This window comes from Semicossyphus pulcher, unplaced genomic scaffold, assembly GCF_022749685.1.
Source record: "Semicossyphus pulcher isolate SPU_LCO1_2020_fin unplaced genomic scaffold, fSemPul1.0.p SCAF_14, whole genome shotgun sequence".
Lineage (NCBI taxonomy): Eukaryota > Metazoa > Chordata > Actinopteri > Labriformes > Labridae > Semicossyphus > Semicossyphus pulcher.
The window spans coordinates 12334467-12355110 of NW_027211648.1; the positions used below are offsets into that span (position 1 = coordinate 12334467).

The window sequence follows — 20644 nt, forward strand, 5'->3', positions numbered from 1 at the left end:
TTAATCTTTTATTTTTTCTCTTTTTGTTTTAACGTGAATGACAGATAGGGGGAGAAAGGGAGTTGTCTCCAAAGTTCTGGAAATCCTGCTGAGCAATTGTTCAGCTTTAACGAAGATGTTAAAACGAAAGTGAAAAAAATAAGATAATATAATTGCTTTAAACTAATGACAACATTTGTCACAATTTGACTTGATAAGTGCAATGTTGCTAACTCTTTCTATGAAGAATAAACGAAATTTATAACTTATGGTTTATGTATTTCTAGATGAATTAATAAACCCGGACATCCAGACCCATGAAAATTAAAGCAGTACTTTGAGCTTGGACTTGTGGCACCTGGGAAGGCAGACCTACAAAGACTAGAAAAGTTAACCATAGAGCTCTAGCATTAAACAGGTAGGACCCTGTGAAAATATGATTCACTAAGATATACTGTTGGCTTCTGGATACGGTGCTTATTGGGCTTTTAGTGAAGGAAATTGAAAACCTCTGAAGCTTAAACTGATACAATTTTGTAAAAATTTCACAACACGGTTGCCTGGAAATCTAAATGGCTGAATAAGACAGATAGGCACATGAAGCTAGGGTTTGGATTGTGTTTTATTAAATAAATATCAAGAAATAAAATCTCAAACAAAAGCAAAAGTTAAAACTATTCAAAGTAATAAAGGACACCACACCAAATCCCTGAGTTTGAAGAAAATGATTCCCATATTTTACAGCATTATTTCCAATCTAACATCAACGACAAATGTAACTTTCTGTCCAGCATCAAATAGCTTATCAAATCATTTATGGCTTTGATATTATTACTGACCTAAAATGAGGAGGTGGCTCATTTTGTAACAGTGATAGCACATATTTTTAAAAATGCAGTATTAAAAGTTTGAGAGACACCCTGCCATAATCAAGTATCGAAAAATAAAGTACAGCATAAACTGACTAAACAAGAGCACACATAGGCTCCTCCTTAAGTCTACCAGTTATTAGCCTGCACACAGCCTTTATCATGGTCCCTATAAGGAAGTAAAGACGTATTTACAACAGAATTGACCTACATTGCTATCATGTGTGTGGACTTGGCTTGTGAGCAAAGGAGCTTTCTTGATGTTCACTATTTTAAGATAACAAGAGATACCTCAAACAGCTGTTCTACTAGTAATGAATTGCAACTGACTTTGATGCCATTTTAGTCTCAGAGGAGCCTTACTACATAAAGGTGCTAGCAGACAAGTATATGTACCAATACGGTAAATCATCCCAGAGTCCAAAAAGCCAGATGCTATTTTGCTGCCACTTGGGAAAATCATTGTCAATACCTGCAACTCAAATGAAACCAGGCCTCCTCTGTACATCTTATTGGGACCAATCACACATGATTTCAGTTCATTGGTCGATTCCAGCTATACAATGCTCCTTGTCTAGTCCCTGCAAAGCGCTTTCACCACCCCATTGACTAAAATGGAAAAAAAGAAGAGAACAATGGCTGTAGGGGAGATAAACTGCTTGCAGATCACAGGCCATGACAAAGAACTCAGTCTTCCTCAGGAAACTTGAATTTAGCGTAGACGATGAGCATGACAAGCGACATGAAGATACACAATGAACCGATCACGAGGTAGGCAATGCCCAGGAACTCGTTCTTTCCGCCCATCCAGGACACGTTGCTGAGCACCACCTTCTTTCTCCCGTCAAAGCTCAGCACTGGGTAGTCTGTGGGACAAAATGTTAAGGATATACAGCAAAAAATGGAAATAACTAAATATTAGTTTACCAAATATATTGACCTATAAAGCATTATTTTTATGACTTATTGCAGTGCAGACTTTTCAAAGCAATGTGCTTCTTAGCTCATCAAAAATGTAGCACTGACAAAATTCTGAACCTGATGTGTCCACTGTGATGGATTACACAAATGAACTAAGTGTTAGTAAATAGGAATGAATTGATTTGCAACATGCTTACATGAAAGACTACAAAAGTTTACATGTACTTAAAGAATGAAAAATTAGACACACAGTGGTAGGGAGGGACCTTTACGCAAAAGTGTCTGAGGTATTTAAATAGGCCCACAAAAGCTTCAGGTAGACGGCGATCAATCATGTGAATGATTATTTGCCTAGCTTATTTACTTATGACCGAACATTTGCCTGTTTTTTTTCTTCATCTCAAAAAAGTCCTATGTCACTGTGTTCACTCTGCCCTGGTAAAAAAAAAATAGAACCGCACCCAACCTGTAAAACAAGTTAAACCGAAGCTGCTGTTGTTGTAACTTGACACAAAACATGAGGACTATTCCATGGCTGACCCCTTTAGGTAGATCTGAAGCTATTTATATCGTCTTGCATGGATTAAACAATAACTGAAAACTCCTTCAAGAAAACATATATTGTTTTAAGTGTAACACCTTGATTAAAAGGCTTATGATCCAGACTAACTGTGCATGTTGTATTGTGTCCCATATACAAAACCAATCGGCACGAGTACCCGACAACAATGTTAAATAAGTAACACATAAAACAGTGATGCATCTAAATAACTTTACTTACATTACTTGTGAATATTTTCCTTATCAGAATAAGTTATTTTTCTCATACAAATTCTTGATTTATCCTTGCCTTGCTTTCGTTTAAAGTTTGATGGTACCTTGTCTACTGTCTTAGCATCAACCTACATGCATCAGTGAAACATGCAGGAAACCGAATATGACACACAGTACCATCATCCTGGACTATGTAACAAGTGTAAGGATACTGTAGGCAATTTCAAGGGAGTAGTTTCCAGCTGGCAGACCCTTTGCGTAATCACCGTCTGTGATCCGTCGATACAGCTTTCTGAAATCTGGCAGGGCTGCTCTCCTCATCCACACCAGGAAATCTTGATTGATGAAGCCGTTGTTGGCAGGGTCTTTGGTGTCCAACTCGTAAGCAGGCCTGGGCCAAAATAGGGGTTTCACAGTACCTAGAATAACATTTATTATGATTTTCACACATTATATCGACTACATAGTATTATTGTATATATATATATATATATATATATATATATATATTATAAAATGTAATGTCACCTAAAAGCATGCCTTGCAGCCCACTATTTGTCTGATGCAGACTCAGAACTCCTCATTAACAGAATAAATATGCGATCCTACTTAACATAGTAACAAGTTACATTAAATTCAACTTGAGTTACTACCATTGAATGCGTTCTTCAGAGGTGTGACAGAAGGATTCCTGTATTTGATATTGTAGTCTGTCCACCAAGCAATCCCTTTTCCATCGAATTGCACCTCCTTCCTTTTCCCTTGGACGATGTGGAACAGCTTGAAGGTGTCTTTACAAAATGCAAACAAAAAAGAATTAGATAGAGAAAAATAACTTCCACATTCCTTATGGTCATTTTAAATGTCCTTACATACCATTGAACATGCTGTTTGCTACTGATCCACATGGTACAATTGGTTTGTTTTTGTCATACCGGTAGGGAAAACAGGATTCACTGGGAGTCTGCAAGAGAGACAAAAAGGTAAATAGTCTCTGATCATTGTATTACAGATAGATCAAGCTATGAGGGACCACTAATGAAACTGTGGGTATGGTTCATTCTTCAAAAATGTACACTGACAAAATTATAAAAGTTGCCTATATGTTTACCAAGGTGAAAAGCACATACTGCCTATTCATACTTAATTCAGCACACCATTTATCCCATCAAGTAACTTATTCTAACTCACCTTAAAGTTATCCAGGTCTCCAGTCAGTTGGTCATCATCTTTGGACACACCATACTTTCTCTGGTTCTGGAAGTAGTTGGACAAACCATAATAAAAGAACAATGGCCCCTGTGGAGGAAAGGAGAATCACAAAAACACAGCCATGGGTCAGAAGCAGCAGTTAGACATAATTAAAAACATGCTGTTTGTAGGCGTGAATGTGTTTATGCAAGGCTCCATTACAACCTCAAATAGCTTGTCGAGGTCGAAGTCCAGATTGCACTTGCAGTTCTCGACATTTGGATCTGAGCACTTGAAGCAGGGTGAGGTCTGTTCAACCCCAGTGTAGTCTAACTGCGTAGGAAAGAACAGCAAAGGTTATCATTCATTATTGATGGCTACAACACCGCCATTGAGTGTTACAGACACCCCACCTATTTCAAATCAAGAGTAGGATATCACCTACAAGAGTATAGTTCGTGAGTGGGTAGAAGAGGAACTATTTTGGACATGCTGTTTTCTCTAAATAAACTGATTTCACTTCCTTCCTGTATTTTCTACTCTCTACCTCTCTCTCTTTTTTCACTGATGACATTTGACACCTGACTGATTTGTATTTTCAATGGTCACAGTCATACCTCCAACACTTGGATGCTCTGAGAAGTGACAAAGAGAGCGACACCAATGCCGATGAATGCCAGGCCGATGATGACAAACCCCGGGATGACGATACCAGCAGAGAGCATGGGCTGCCATGCCGGAAGCCTCTGCTGAGTGTAGGCAGTGTTGTCAGGCCGGTTGGCTAACTCCTTCTCTTCCTTCACCATTTTATTTGGTTCTGTTGGATACATTGATATTCAGCTCACAAGTTTGCAGCATGTCTTTAATTAAGTATACTATATGATAAACAAGAAAAACATATAAAACACTACATACATTTCTGAATGAGCCCACTTTTCCCTGTTTTGACACTAAAGACTTAAACGTGTGTTTAACTTTAAGTCGTCTCTCCCATTTAGAGATAAGGTCGGACGCGGTAGACACTGGTTATAATTAAAATACTGTACATTATTATATTTGCAACCCAGTCTAGGCCAGCCACCATCCACTTCAAGGTTTCATATCATACGCAAAATCTTAACAGTAGCAATACTAGCCGAGACCAAACACAGACAACAGGATTGACTTTTAGCTGATATTAAGACTATCCTGTAAAGAGATATATTGTTAAAGGGAGGCACAAACATATATATTCACGATATTAATCAGAATTTTAGGTGCTACTTACACACCGCCGCCTCAAAATGGAGAAACAAAGGAGTCAACCAAACATCGGTATGCTTCCCTGAGTAGTAGGTGCGACGGAGAAGCTCACCTATACCTGTCTACCCCCACCTTCCCTGCCCATCCTGTTCTTCTCACAGGTTAACGTCAGTTTGTTTGCAGAGCTGGAATCAGTTTTGTCCTCCTCCATGAACTGTAAACGTAAAATAAACAGGGCAACTGTATCCCAAGTTTTTAAAAACTTAAAAAATTACCTGACAATATCCCAGATATGTGTTTGAAAAGCACTGTGAACGACAAAACTCAAAAAAGTAGATCCAATGCAGCGCAGCAATAAGTCTCCGCCCCTTTTTGGATTGACACTTGCTTTGACCAATCGTTTCACTGAGTGGATTTGCGTAATATATTCGATCCACCAATCACAAAGGAGTTCATTGAAAGGAGACCTGCAACTGTGCCGTCTTTGTGTTGACATCTTCGGAGGTTTGAGAGGTAATATTAATATTTTCAATATTAAATGCCTACACATATCTCCTTAATCAATGCTTCCGTTAGTAGGGAAGTTTACTTACATTTTCACAGACGGTTTATCAACTCAGATCCCTTAGCTATCGAAGCCGGCGCTTTCTTTTTCACTCGCACCTGCTACTGTGCCTCTGTTGGTGATAGCTAGGTCTCATTGTTAGCTTAGTTAGCTAACATAGCATGGTTTCCCAAGATACATTTAAACGGAAAAAGGTTTAGAAAACGATAAAAATCTATTTTCGCGGTAGAACTTGTTTTGCAATGATATTGAAGGGGCCTGTATATTCATACTTGCATAGGCAGGCCGCTGTCCAGAGCAAAACTACCGCTAGTTAACACAAGCTAACGTTCATAGCCTGCTGCTAGCTCTGCAGTTAGCTTACTCGCTAACGTTTGTCCATTTGGTCAGGATGGAAATCACAAAGCGTCAAAAGTCTAGGCAACACAAATGTTTCTGGCTTAAGGCTGTCTTTAATCAAATATCAGGGTTTTTGCTGATACACGTTAAGCCTTTTCAGGGCCTCTCAGTTTGGTATTCTTTATTTATCTTAGTATCATAATAGTCTTTAGCTAACGGTACATTGAAACATTTTATTTCGTTGTTTAGTATTATCAGTACATAATGTTCACATGTTTGTTTAATGTAATTTAAAAGGCCAGCGGTTTTAGCTTAGTTAATCCTGTTCGTAATCATATTTCTGGTTCTGTCTTCGTCTCTTAGTGTTTGAATGGATATTACCAGGTGCACGGAGAAATGGGTAAAACAAGACAAGATTACTGTAATCATGGAACTCTCATTTCATAAATCATGACATTCATGCACAATTGACGTTTTACCTAAATCATCCATTGATAGAGATGGGACACTTTCGGGTGAAGCATCTCCCAAAGCCCGACAATGTATGGTGGTTTTGTAGCAGGTGCATTCACTGCCCCCAACAACAGAGTGACTAAAAACAGGGATTTTAGCAAATCTATGTAGAAGGAATTATTTGTTTTTAAACCATTAATAAAAAAAATAGCAATTTTATACGTTTTATGTCTAACTGAAAAATGTTTAATTTTTATACAGTGTGATATTCTTATTGGAAGTTCTTTAACAGAGGACACAAACTTAACTTTTTGGTTGTTTGTTTTGAGCACGCACTACCCACATTTCATCACTTCCATGTTTCCTTTAAGAAATATTTCGTCATTAAAAAAAAAAAATTGCACTGGTTTGTGCATTGAGGTTTCAACTATTTCAGTTAAACGATTCTATCTTGGGCTGTTGAATGTTTCATTTTGATTTCATTCCTTTTTTTGTTTAGGAGAGGCCTCCAACATCCTCCATGATGCTGTCTAGCAAAAAGTCAGAAGCTGGCTCCTCCTCCTCCTCCTCATCTTCAGCAGGAGCAGCGGGAGGTGAAAGGGCCCCAGTTTCTGATGCCCAGACTGGTCCCTCAGCCTCAGCTGCAGGCCCTATGGATGTAAAGAAGAAGGAAAGGTCATCCCCTAGTGGGGAACCAGGTGGAGCCCCTTTGCCCCATCAGGGAGGCCCTGGTGGGGCAGATCAAGATTCAGCAGAAGTTCGCAGAACGAGTCGTCGAAAGCGAGCAAAAGTAAATATTTAAGGGTTTGTCTCCTCCCTCTAGGCTTAGGGAGGAAAAGCTGCTGATGAGGGAAAACTGAGATGAAAAATAATTTCTATCTGTCAGGAATTTCTGTATTTTATGATCATTTATTTGATTCACTGTGTCAACACATACATCATCATTTAAACTAATTTCTCATTGTCTTTGCAGTGTAAAGTTCACGGTATTTGCGCCTTACTCCAAGGAAGGTTTTAACACGTTGAAGTGACTTGTGAGTACAACAGACGATCAGTGTCGTTAATGCTGGTTTTAATGATGCTTTTATTGTGCCTACCGTTGCAGGTGGAGTACCGCGAGATGGACGAAAGCCTGGCTAATCTGTCGGAAGACGAATATTACTCTGAGGAGGAGAGGAACGCCAAGGCGGAGAAAGAGAGGAAGCAGGTCATCCCTCCTCCAGCTCCACCAGTAGAGGAGGAGAATGACAGTGAACCAGAGGAACCATCAGGTGAGTCCGAAACTCAAATCACCACAGCAATGATATAAAACTCATTTTTTATGAAGGAAAGGAACTTGAAATGTCATATTTAAACCAGGTAAAAAGCCTGATATTTTAAATTTTGCAAGAATGCAGATATCCTTCTTTACTATCAAGAATCCTTCACACTCTGATCCTTTACCCAGTGATTGATATACATACACAGCTCGCAGCACAATACTGCTCATCCTTTTGATCTACAGTTGACCTTAAATGAAACCAAATGCTGTCATAAGAGTAGTTATTATGTATGTTTATTTTTTAGGTGTGGAAGGAGCTGCCTTTCAGAGCCGCCTTCCTCATGACCGTATGACATCCCAGGAGGCAGCCTGCTTTCCCGACATCATCAGCGGGCCCCAGCAGACTCAGAAGGTCTTCCTCTACATCCGTAACCGTACAGTAAGTGCCACTGTAAACACAATACTTTGTGTTCAAATACCAAGGAGTATGTTTTTGTTTTTTTTGTTATACTACATCTAAAATCATATCAATCTCATCCAGCTCCAACTGTGGCTGGACAACCCTAAGATCCAGCTGACCTTTGAAGCCACAGCGCAGCAGCTTGAAGCTCCATACAACAGTAGGGCACATTTTTTCTTCTATTTTTCTATACTTCAATATAAATCTTCTTTATCAGGGTGATAGCAGCCATAGAGCTGAGAGATATGATGTGCTTTTGTTCTCCTTTCAGGTGATGCTGTACTGGTCCACAGGATACACAGCTATTTAGAAAGGCACGGTCTCATTAACTTTGGCATTTACAAGAGGGTCAAGCCTTTACCCAGTGAGTTTACTTGATTCATTGCACTAAGAACACGACACCAAATGTTGACACCATTGATGTATCCTACAAGCCAAGTTTGCTGGCATTATCAATGATAAACCCTTTGCTCGTTGTTGCAGCTAAGAAGACCGGAAAGGTTATAGTCATTGGAGGAGGTGTGTCGGGCCTTGCTGCAGCCAGGCAGCTGCAGAGCTTTGGGATGGATGTTACAGTATTAGAGGCCAGGGTAGGTCGCCAAGGTTTCTATTCATCTGTTGTTTCAGGTTTATTGTGATTGTGAAAAGAACAAACAAACTGAAGCTATAAATCAAGTCAGGATTTTTTATTATTTAAAGCATTGTGAGATTAGTGCCACATTACATCATGTAATATGTTATGCATATGTTTTCTTAGGGTTGAGATGATAACCAATCAAGAGATTCTAACTTCCAAATTTGCTGTTTTACTTTAAAAGTTTTTACTTGCCACTGTGTTGTTGTGTTACTCTAGAAAGTTTACATAATCTTTCCACGCAGGACCGTGTTGGAGGCAGAGTGGCCACATTTAGGAAGGGCAACTATGTTGCTGACCTGGGGGCCATGGTGGTGACAGGGCTGGGTAAGCAAGAGACCCATTTTTGTGAATTCTGAAGTCGGTACCGACATTTACTTTTAATAACCTTTTAACCTCAAGTGTCTAATAATGTACTCTCAGGATGCAAATAAATTTCATTCCACACTTAAGCACATCAACTGGTTTCAGTGCCACCTGAATATTACTTCTTAATTAGCCTGCACTTAATTGTCATTAACACATGATTTGAGGCTGATGCTTTAAACAAACCTGGATTATAGTTTTCTCCCCAAAAAGGGACACGTTGTCTGCAGTTCCTGAAATCACATGTAGAGGGTGTTGTTGTCCATGCTTATGCTGCCGTAGTCAATTGTTTGTGTGTGTGTGTGTTCTTTTTCAGGAGGGAATCCCATGGCAGTGATCAGTAAGCAGGTTAACATGGAGCTGGCTAAGATCAAGCAGAAGTGTCCACTGTATGAAGCCAATGGACAGGCTGTGAGTATGATAACAAACTCTTAATCAGCATCAGCATATCGTCCTGCAATTGCCAAGCTTGTTTTAGTGTTCCTATAATAAATAACTGAATGCAGGGTTACCCTATGAGTGACTCAATATGTCTTTGTTAAAATGTTAAACTTTCTGTCAATTGATTGTTCAGGTTTCTGCGTAAAGCAAAGATATTACTTCACAGCTTGGTAGATGGCAAGAGGACTGATGTTTTAAGCTTTGCATTAGATTCAAGTACAAACAGCTAACCTCAAGAAAACTCATCAGTCACAGCAGTGCAGCTACAGCCGCATTATTTAAGTCTATCTAAAATACATTTTTAGAAAACCTGGACCTTGTGTTGTTTCCTTCCTGTAATAGAACACGTTTATGGATGCACGAGAGTTCTCTGCTGGCGTAGAAGTGCTCTGTGTCTGGGTTTATAGCTATTCTTAAAGCCTGTTGTTGTCCTGAGGCGGTAATCTGGCTTTCCATGAGCCACAAAAACACAATGAATGGTGGATTCATTTAACTGCTTGCCCTTGCGTGTCATCAACAACAGCTCCAGTTCCTCTTAGAACGGACCAGAAAAGAAAACGGATAAAACCGTAATGTAATTGAAATTTGAAATAAACAGTGTTTTTCCCCCTCTCCTTTTTGTTCAGTCACTCAAGTGGCAGCAACAGTAGTAGGATGTTTAGGTTCACGTTCAGGGCACTTCCACTGAATTAGAGACCAGCCAGCAGGGCTCCTGAAGCATCCGCATCATGTGTAAATGGTTTCCTATGCTGCAGGAAAAGGCAAATTAGATGTACATGGTTTACTTTAGTTCAAACCTGTTTGAGGTTAAAGTTGTGATTACTTAATATGTTTTCTGTCTCTCTCCCCCGTCCTGTCTTGTCTTTTCAATGCTCTCCGTTTTCATCTTTTGGTGGACCTCTAAAGGGAGAACGGTGCACCAGTGTATGTATCATTTATTCTTCTGCTTATGTTGGATAATAAATATCATAACTACATTCCCCAGCAAGAAACATTGTGTCTTATTGTCCTTGTTCTGTGCTTGTGCCGTGTGTGTCCAGGTGCCCAAAGAAAAGGACGAGATGGTAGAGCAAGAGTTCAACAGATTGCTGGAGGCCACCTCCTACCTCAGCCACCAGCTGGACTTTAACTTCCTCAACAACAAACCTGTGTCTCTGGGACAGGCCCTGGAGGTGGTCATTCAGTGAGTATGATGCACACTACAGGAGATGGTTACAGAAATATCCTGCACATGTGTGTACAGATACAAACAAACTCTCTAATCCTAATCTTGGGTTTGTGTGTGTAGACTGCAGGAGAAGCATGTCAAAGACGAGCAGATAGAACACTGGAAGAAGATTGTGAAGACTCAGGAGGATCTCAGGGATCTCCTCAACAAGGTGAGCGCAAGATCAGCAGTTTTATAACACCACACATGACTTGTAACAGTCCTTTTTACTATCCCTCAAAATTAAACATTTCATAAAAGAGGGGGTATTTTGCTTTTTCACATCTTTAAGACACACATAAAATGTTATAATGTTAGATGTCCAGACTAAACGTGGGTGAAGTTTCAAACCTGTTGGTAAAAGTATGTTGGAGTAACCCCCGGCTTCAGCTCAGTCTGCAGGCTGCTGTGAACGCCAGGTTTCACACAGTTATTTATACACGCTGCACTTTCTGACGTCACAGAAGTCCCTTTTACACTGCCAGTTCAAGGCGGGATTATTACGCCGCGGTTACATTGCATCTTCCATGTAAAACGCACAGGGGCAGAATGGTGGGATATAGTCGTTCCGCCCCACTCCCCCGTGCACACATCGTGCACGTTTTGCTTCCGCAACACCAGAACGCTATTTAAAAACACACACTGGGTCGGCTTTACACCGCCGTTGCTTGGTCCAATGTAAAATGACAAAGGTGGCATGAGGACAGGGCTTCGTTACAGCGCTGAGGCGGAACTGCAGTAAAAAAAAAGGCTAAAGTGTGCAGCCTCAGCAGGCTTCGGAGATCTGGCCAATCAGAAGAGAGCAGGCTTGTAGGGGCGGGTTTTTTTAAAGCGACAGAGCTGACTGAGTCGTTTCAGGCTGAGGCTGTATGAGGGCCTGCACAGAGCACCAGTGTGAGTTAAATCAGAGTGAAATTTTGAAGCTTGAAATTAGCATAATACCCCCCTTTATAGTATTACTTATTAAGACTTCTTAAAGGGATGCCTTGGAAAGTGCTGAAGAAGCTTTTATTTTGCCATGTTTGTAGGAACAAGTGAACGGAAAAATTATACTCTTTAATTACAGTAGAAAAAATCCCTCTCAAATTTGGGAAACATCTATCAATTTGCGTGTCAATTTTTTAAACTAAGAGAGTGAAGAGCGAGTACACCTTGAATGAGCCATTAGAGGGATGAATTTGAACATCATTTTTTCGATCATAATGACCACACTGAGCAATATCCCCCACTCTTTTCCTCATCTCTTCTTCTTTTTCTTTTTCTTTTTACCGTTTATAGATGGTGACCACGAAGGAACGAGTCAAGGAGCTCCATCAGCAGTATAAAGAGGCCAGTGAAGTCAAACCACCCAGAGACATCACAGCTGAGTTCCTGGTGAAGAGCAAGCACCGGGACCTCACCGCACTCTGCAAGGTGAGCTCAAACCCAAAAAGCTGTGACATAGAAGATACTCAGAATAGCACACTAACATCTCCTTAGACTTCCTTCAGATATTTACAGGCTGTTGGCAGTTATCTAGAATGATTGTGTCCTGTCTGACACTTTCATTACATTACTCTGATCTTTTTTAGTTGTGCAGAAATCAGGCTGCAGGACTTAACATAATTTAATCAAAGCAGTTTAGTTTAAATGCTAACTATTTCCAACCGTGTTTCTGGTGCTTGTTATGTGTTTTCAGTTGCTGTAGTGTAAACTGCTTTGAAGCAATATTAGATTTCCTGGGGTGATCATTAGGTGTACCTGCAGCTCAGTGGGTTGTGACTATGTTTTTTTCTAAGGGAGGATGACAAGAAAAGATGAAATAATTTGTAACTAAATTACTATCCTAAAAAATGGATGTACTATGGACTACTAGGTCAGGCTGGATTCCTCAGAATTTAACGGTGTGCGATCCAAGTAAACCAGACAGACAGGCTGTGTTTAAGTGGTTTAATGCGACGATGGGGTGTATTATTAGAGTGAGTGCTGCTGTTTTATTCTTGGTGCAGATAAATCACCTCCACGGCTGCGATGTGTGTATTTTAGAAGGGGGGGTTTAGTTGGTTTAAACACAGCTGGTGTCTGAACTGGATTCGTCTGCTACCCATCCGCTTACTGAGAAACCACTTCAAGGCTTTGAATCACGCTCTGATTGTCTTTATGTCTGCGGATGTACACACACATTCAGCGAGACAGAATGAGAATTTAAACAGCGTGTGTGTGTGCGCTCATGGCGTGCATGACTACACCATGAAACAAGCTTTAAGGCCCAGAAAAGGGATGGCTGCTTCAGGTTTTTTTTGCTGGGATACTTTCCAGTACCATTTTTAGTATTTTCCCATGTCAGCTTGCTCTCTTCAGGGCGTAATTAGGATGTATAATGTTGTAGACTTGACTCAGTGTAGCTGTGTCCTGGGGCCTGACGTGGTAGGTGGTATTACCAGACTCTTCGCTGCTGTCGTTGTTGGTTCTATTGTGGTGAAGTGATGTGAAGTGAACAGGTTGAGTCAGCCCTTTCTGTCAAGACTGCTTGTCCTTTCCACATGACCTGAAACCCTCTGGGTGTGTACCTTGAACACACACGCAACACACGTTTAACAAGTCAGAGACACCAGCTCCTAAAGTCAGACACCCATTTCACAATTTAGCATACAACATTACAACATCAAAGCTGGTGTGCTCTGTAATCGATAGAATATATATATATATTTGAAATTGGCACCATAGCTGTGGAGAAAGTTGAACAGCTCGTTGTTTTGCCCATTCTACATTCCTACAACACCCAGCATGCATTGCGCCCCTCCCAAAGCGTCCTCCAAAGGCACATGCATTTTTTTCCCTGCCATAATGGCATTAGCTCCCCATAATAGCATGATAGGACTGAGGTTGAAAATCGGCAAACGGGCTCTTTAAGTGATATAATATGGATGAAATTAAAATGTGTGTTCACATCTCCTTGCTGTCTGCCTTGTCCTGTGTAGGAGTATGACGAGCTGGTGGAGATGCAGGTCAAGCTGGAGGAGAAGCTGCAGGAGCTGGAGGCCAATCCACCGAGGTAGCCAATCATTGTGACTGTTCATCATAATCTACTCAACAGCTACTTGTTATCACATCCTCTGATGACAACTCACAGTCAGAGAGGGATGAGGGTGTGGTTGCAAGATATAACTTTGTCTCTATCAAACAATATACCTCCACTGTAAATAAGTACCTTACATTAGTCAAGTTGCACCATACTAGCTCCTAGCTCTAGCTCCTGATCAGGAACTATCTCGGTCAAGTGCGTCCTTAATGTAGGCAGTTGTTAAAGGTTATGTAAATAACGTTGGAGCTCATTGGAGCCCTGCAGCCCTTAGAGACACATGTTTACCTTTTGTTGGTCCTTTGGCACTTTGCCTATTTCTTTTGTTTTCAGTTTATGTAATTGTGTTCAAATATGTATTGATTCGTTTGCACCAGTATGACTTGAGCTTCTCCAGTTTGTGCATGAGTAAACACGTCTCTGTGATGTTTAAATAGCTGTCAGTATACATCAACACGTATGTTTCCTTCCCTTCTTTCCCACAGTGATGTTTACCTGTCATCCAGGGATCGGCAGATCCTCGACTGGCACTTTGCCAACTTGGAGTTCGCCAACGCTACGCCCCTCTCCACCCTTTCTCTCAAGCACTGGGATCAGGTATACACATGCACACATTGTAAACTGACATTGGTCTTTCATTCTAATGACCCTCAGGCCTCTTACAGTCCCATATGTGTAATGGATTATTGCTTTAACTGTGAACTACTTCTGCCTTAGGAAATTCATAGTGCTGCTGGGATTACACTGTATTAATTTGTCCACAGGATGATGACTTTGAGTTCACCGGGAGCCACCTGACAGTCAGAAACGGGTACTCTTGTGTTCCTGTGGCTCTGGCTGAAGGCTTGGACATCAAACTGAACACAGCGGTGCGGCAGGTTCGATACACTGCTTCAGGTAGGTGCACAAGACCCTGCTGGGAGGTCACAAACTCCTCTAATGATCTCTTAACTGATGTTTGTCTGGATTGGCGAAGAACTAATTCATCATTCATCTGTTCATTTTCCAGGCTGTGAAGTGATAGCAGTCAACACTCGCTCCACAACACAGACCTTCATATACAAGTGCGATGCCGTGCTGTGCACCCTGCCTCTCGGCGTGTTGAAGCAGCAGCCCCCCGCTGTGCAGTTTGTTCCCCCGCTGCCTGAGTGGAAGACATCTGCCATACAGAGGATGGGCTTTGGCAACCTCAACAAGGTTGTACTTCTGAATAAGCACATGTTGCTTCCTTCCTTTTATCCTGTCATTCTTAACCAGGCTTCAAACATACAGAATGTCATTGTGATTTTTGCCCATTTTAGTTGTAAAACTTGTCTGTATTTGATTGTCACACTGTGCCCAAATCCTCTCACATTTAAATATGAGGCCAGAAAATATCTGCTAATTGTCATACGCCACATTTTGTACAGACAAACTCCACTCTCTGAAAATGAGCCGTCATGTTTAAACCAGAGGTCTTAAATCATGTATTGTGTTTCCAGCAGCAGTGAGTTCTTTAGGGAGACCTCCTGCTGCAGTGTCCTTATACCAGGAATTTGACCTTCAGCAGTAGAGGGCCAAAAAAAAACGAGTTTTCAGGATTTGGTTTTGTTCCTGCAGGTCCATAAATCATCCAGCATGAACACTGCACCTTCCTTAGATCCTCAGATATAGGATGTGTGGCACAAGCAATGTGTCTGCTAAGTATGGGAGGGGAGAGGCAGACACCGCCTGTTAGCGTGCGAATGAAAGATGCTCATTGCCAGTATGTTTGTAATCCGATCAGAGTGCTCATCCTGCGTCACTCCTGACCCACCAGCTCTCGCAGCCTCTCTGTGTTGCCGAGCATCATCTGCAGCCGAGTACTTTATCTTCTAATTCTACTGCAGCACAGAGGAGAGGACTGCATTATTATGCAATGTGCTACTGATGCTGTGCGTCCAGCAGAGGGCGCTCTGCCATCCACACAGTCATAACACACATTTATAACTCTGAGTGAATGTGCTGATGCTGAACTTCACAGGCAATTTGATTAACATAAGCTATGTGACTGATTGTTTTTCTTTCTGTGTGTGTGTGTGTGTGTGTGTGTTCCTCCCTGTCTGAAGGTGGTGTTGTGTTTCGACCGTGTGTTCTGGGATCCCAGTGTCAACCTGTTTGGTCATGTCGGCTCCACCACAGCGAGTCGGGGCGAACTCTTCCTTTTCTGGAACCTTTACAAAGGTAAAAAGAGAACCCCTTTTAGTTTCACACTGTTGTTGTCGATGATTTTATGCAGAAAGTGAGAAAAATCTGTGTCATCAATTATGCCCTTTTCTCCTTTTAGCTCCGATCTTACTCGCTCTGATGGCCGGCGAGGCCGCTGGCATCATGGAGAACATCAGCGACGATGTGATTGTCGGACGCTGCCTGGCCATTCTTAAAGGGATATTTGGAAGCAGCGCTGTGCCACAGGTATGACGTTTGTTTGTCTGTCTTTCTCTGCATGAGCCTTTCACTTTGATTACTTCTTTAACTTAAACCCCAGTCCGCATACCAAATATTTATTCCTCTCGAACATGATGCTTACATATTTTAAAGGGCTGGCAGTTTCGTCCAAACACAACTTCATTATGTTTGTTGTTTACAGAAAAGTACTGGTGGCTTATGCGTTTAAAGCTCCATCATTAGCGTCTGCTCTGGTTTTTCCACTACTTTATGTGGAATGTCAAATTCGTTCTTGAATTGACCCCCATAACCAGCACGACTTTACACAGCGAGCACATGTGAAAGGCACTCGCAACCCGAGTCGTGTCCAAACCACCCGTCATTATAAATCATTTGCTTTTGGTTTCAAATGGGATAAAATCACATGCATGGAGGCCAGTGCGTGGAACTGTTTGCCATCCAGCTGTTTACAGGTTCCTCAAATATCATCACGGAAACTCCTAAAAGTATGTGTTGTTGTTTGTTGTCATGGCAGCCAAAGGAAACTGTGGTCACACGTTGGCGAGCCGACCCCTGGGCGCGTGGATCCTACTCGTACGTCGCGGCAGGTTCCTCGGGGAACGACTACGACCTGATGGCACAACCCATCACGCCTGGACCTGCTATTCCAGGAGCTTCACAGGTAAACACACACACACACTTTAAAAAACATCCCTAGTGTTTGGATTGTGTTTGTATGTGTGTGAGAAAGCGAGGGAGAGAGGGCATGCCAGCCTGACCACAATATTTAACCAAACCAAAGCGGAGCACTTCATTCCCTACACAGATGTTTTTTTGGCTGTTTTGATGTCGGCATGCTGACTGATGTGAACAAGTCATACTTACTTGCGCTGACTGATGAGTTTTGGCGGTTTACTACCACACTTTTTCCTTTCACCAATCCCTCCTTCTCTTTTATTTCCTTACTATGTCGGAACAACTCAACATCGATCTAAATGTGGTTTCTCTGTTTTCCTCTCAGCCCGTCCCTCGTCTCTTCTTCTCCGGGGAGCACACCATCAGGAATTACCCGGCTACAGTCCACGGCGCCCTGCTCAGCGGGCTCCGCGAGGCCGGACGCATCGCGGATCAGTTCCTGGGTGCCATGTACACGCTCCCCCGACAGGCCACTCCCACAGCCGCCAGCAACCCTCCGCAAGCTCAGCCGACACCAAGCGTGTGAAAGATGCCTCTCTCAGTTCCTGCCAACTCTGGACTGTCAAACCAACATTTTTTGAGAAGTTTACCCAAAAACTGTTGATATTTCTAAATGTGAAAAAAGTCCAACACATAACTTTGCATCGTTGCCCTTACTTAAGTAACACACTTTGAGTATTGTGTGGAGCTGACATTCCTTAATTGAGCTACTCAGACTTTTATTTTGGAATGTTAGTGGCTGATGAAACCTACTACAAAGACTGGGCTCTGCTATAAACGATGAATAAATCCTTTAATGTACTGACTCATCTAAGACTTTATAAATATGTGATTCACAGTCTTAAGAGCAGATGAATGGCATTACATTTGGTACTAGGAGTGATTCATTGTCTTGAAATCCATGTAGAGCATGTTTGCAAAACCAGACATCTATTTATGTGCCCCTATCTAAATACTTAATGTACACAACCTCCTAGCAGATATCATATAAGGCAAATGACATAGTTCCACAACGTTCATCCACTAACACTGTTCTGCTTATCAAAGCAAAAGACATTTCCCTCCGGTGTCGTTCTTGAGGCCTTGTCTTGTTTGTCTTAAGGCGTAAAACATTGCTATGTACTGTTGCCGTTTGCCTCCTGAGCTTTCTGTCTATCCTTTAGGTTGCAGAGTGTAGTGAACATAGTTTGTATTAAAGGTTTAAAAAAAAAAAAAAGACATATGTTGAAAGAATTGTGAATGTTTTTGTTGCAATAGCAGTTTTAAGTATTTTATTATGGTTGTCATCACATACTTTTTTATATTGTCAATTGTTTTGTTATTAAAAGAAGAGAGAAATTACACCTTTGAATCAGTGTGTTTCTTCTTTAAAGTTACAAAAGAAGTTACAGAGAGCAAAGTATGTATTGTCCTACTATCCCCTGAAGATGTGTTGTTTTTGTCCTTGTACATGCAAAACCAACATGTCTGCTTATACCGTGACCCTCCAATGACCCTCCTTTATTGCACGTTTTGGCTGCCTCCCAGAGTCTGTGTTACTGTGTGTGTGTGTGAGGGCGAGATGAGGGTCCCTGGCAGCAGCTCCACATAGTGGGGGATCTGATGAATGAGGGGGGGAGATTAAAATGGTCAACCATGAGCTATGAGCCTTTCTGCGGAGTTGTATTTCAGGGCTCTGTGCCCCTCTGTTTCCATGCACGCTCGAGCGTCACGGGCCTTGTTTTCCCCCCAGAGATGCGGTTATTATTATCGTGACCAAAGGAGATGTTTGATGTAACAACCGTAATTTGAGCTGGGGTTTTGGACGGCAGCACTCGGGTATTTTCACCTCCCTGGTAAACCATAGGCTCGGAGCAGTGTGTGACTGTTGACTGGCGAGGTTATTATTCATAATAGCTTTAAGCCCACATCAACTGATTACTTGCTGGAGAGGCGGAGGCATAAAGAGTGTGATGGGGAGTAATAAAAGTCCTTTGGATGAGACCACAGCGTGTCTGAGCACATCTCGTGATCCGTAGGTGTGGGGTGGAATGTACACTCATACAGGTACAAACACCTCCCACACATGCTGTTATGTGTGTTTTGGACATCATCCACGACAACAATCTAGAAATTATATAATCACTGTAAAATTGTTGGCTTATTGTTTAACTTTTGTTAATAAGTACATTGAGCCATTCTAGTAGCATTGCTCTATGGACGGCAACTTTGGTCAGTCAGTCCATGAATTTGATCTATCATAACTTATTTAATTAATTTTTTACAAGCATTAATGGTACCAGAGGATGAGTCAGACTGTCTTCCATGATCCCGGGACGTTTCCTGTAGTCCCACAAAGAGGTTGACTTTTATGTTTATTTAGAGAGTTGTCTCGCGACTGTTAAATTTATTGCTAAGGAAGTCCTTGTGGAACTTTATACACTTTTATCTAACGCCATAATCAGGCAAAAACTTCACTTGTACTATGATGGAATATCTGCAAAACTTAGCTAAGCCTTCCTTTAGCTGTAGCCTACTTTGTGTTTACTGCTACTTTTAGCTAACATGCTAAACTATGATGCCGAATATGTTATACAGTATCCCGCATGTTAGCATTTTGATTATGAGCATGTTAGCGTGCTTATGTTAGCATATAGCACAAAGGATAGCTGTGACAAAGTTCAAAACAAAGTGTTACTAGCATAGCTGTAGACTGATGTTTACAGTGTGAATCAGTTTTCTAAATGACATTAAAAGTTCTTCAACACTCGCCTCGACCTCAGTGACCCTTACATCATCATCCCTCTCGGTGTTTCCTATGACACCTGTCGTAGGCAGCGAAGCCTCTTCCTCACTCCTCCGTCGTCCTCCTCCTACATAGGCCTGGAGTGCCACTGAGTCATTTCTATGGTTGACTTCACAGCGCTAATTTGGGTCAGGCATCAGCGCTGAGGCTCAGGACCAGGGTCCAAACAGGCAGCTCTGTGTGTTAGGGTAGCACCTCCCTGCTTGTGAACTTAGGACAGATTAAACCACACAGGCAGGAGACACACTGTTAACCCCTGACTACAACCAGTTTGACTCATGACACCACATAAACAACCTGAGGCCTACTGTTAACTCACATTGACAGAACTAAATGATAAACTGTATGTTTTTCTTTTCTTGCATTGCAAATACAACAAAGTACAGCAGTAAAAACTCACCTAAAGCATTGTGTTTTTAAGCCGAAAATGAATGCTTATTTTCCATTTCTACATTGTGAAATATTCAATTAAGTGCCTCTATAAGTTATAAAATTATGCACACTATTACAACACCCTGCAGTCATCTTAAGACCCCAAAAAGGTGGCCCCGTCACAAAGGTTGAGAATCTATGTGGAAATAAATACACTGCAAAAAACCTGCAGATATAAATGTTACTTTCATTGCAAATAAAACAATTAATGAAAAGAAAAAGTTAAGCATTTTCCATCTACTTAAAGTTATTGGAAGAATATTTCAACTGAAGCAAAGGTCATGAATTCAACATTTATTTAATAGTCTTTGTATTTATTTAAATGCATTGTTGTAAATAAAAGATCTTTGGGATTATTTGTGTAAAATTATAAATCTTCATTTTGAAATCCCAAAGCAGGAAGTAATGCCACTAACAGAATTCACTCGTCCTCAACCAGAACATTTTGATCCTCTCTTTTATCACTGTCTCCACCTGCACATAAAACCAAGGTGGCTGAACACAACGCGTTCAGGCTTGTTCTCTGGAGCTGCCCAAAACGATTCTGGGAAATGTAGTAAAT

General features: G+C 41.3%; 2 protein-coding genes across 4 annotated transcripts; one reads left to right on the forward strand and one right to left on the reverse strand.

The window, feature by feature from the left end:
• Positions 1 to 583: 583 nt before the first annotated feature.
• tmem30b (transmembrane protein 30B) lies at positions 584 to 5303 on the reverse strand. Of its 2 annotated transcripts, none has more exons than XM_069662435.1 (8): positions 5252 to 5303; positions 4352 to 4551; positions 3960 to 4067; positions 3735 to 3842; positions 3420 to 3507; positions 3197 to 3334; positions 2756 to 2962; positions 584 to 1714 (listed from the first exon to the last, which is right to left on the reverse strand). In XM_069662435.1, the coding sequence occupies exons 2-8, from the start codon at positions 4538 to 4540 to the stop codon at positions 1536 to 1538; spliced, it is 1017 nt and encodes a 338-aa protein (XP_069518536.1). In that variant the 5' UTR covers positions 4541 to 4551; positions 5252 to 5303; the 3' UTR covers positions 584 to 1535. The 2 variants fall into 2 exon arrangements, with proteins under 2 accessions (XP_069518536.1, XP_069518535.1); XM_069662434.1 differs by lacking the exon at positions 5252 to 5303 and adding an exon at positions 5002 to 5237.
• A 135-nt stretch (positions 5304 to 5438) lies between these two features.
• kdm1a (lysine (K)-specific demethylase 1a) lies at positions 5439 to 18208 on the forward strand. Of its 2 annotated transcripts, XM_069662231.1 has the most exons (22): positions 5439 to 5489; positions 6244 to 6280; positions 6833 to 7123; positions 7439 to 7604; positions 7900 to 8033; positions 8136 to 8214; positions 8326 to 8418; positions 8538 to 8644; positions 8934 to 9015; positions 9371 to 9465; positions 10402 to 10419; positions 10536 to 10678; positions 10784 to 10874; positions 11981 to 12115; positions 13663 to 13736; positions 14249 to 14360; positions 14528 to 14660; positions 14773 to 14960; positions 15851 to 15965; positions 16069 to 16196; positions 16705 to 16851; positions 17191 to 18208. In XM_069662231.1, the coding sequence occupies exons 2-22, from the start codon at positions 6251 to 6253 to the stop codon at positions 17389 to 17391; spliced, it is 2562 nt and encodes an 853-aa protein (XP_069518332.1). In that variant the 5' UTR covers positions 5439 to 5489; positions 6244 to 6250; the 3' UTR covers positions 17392 to 18208. The 2 variants fall into 2 exon arrangements, with proteins under 2 accessions (XP_069518332.1, XP_069518333.1); XM_069662232.1 differs by lacking the exon at positions 6244 to 6280.
• The last annotated feature ends 2436 nt before the right edge of the window (positions 18209 to 20644 follow it).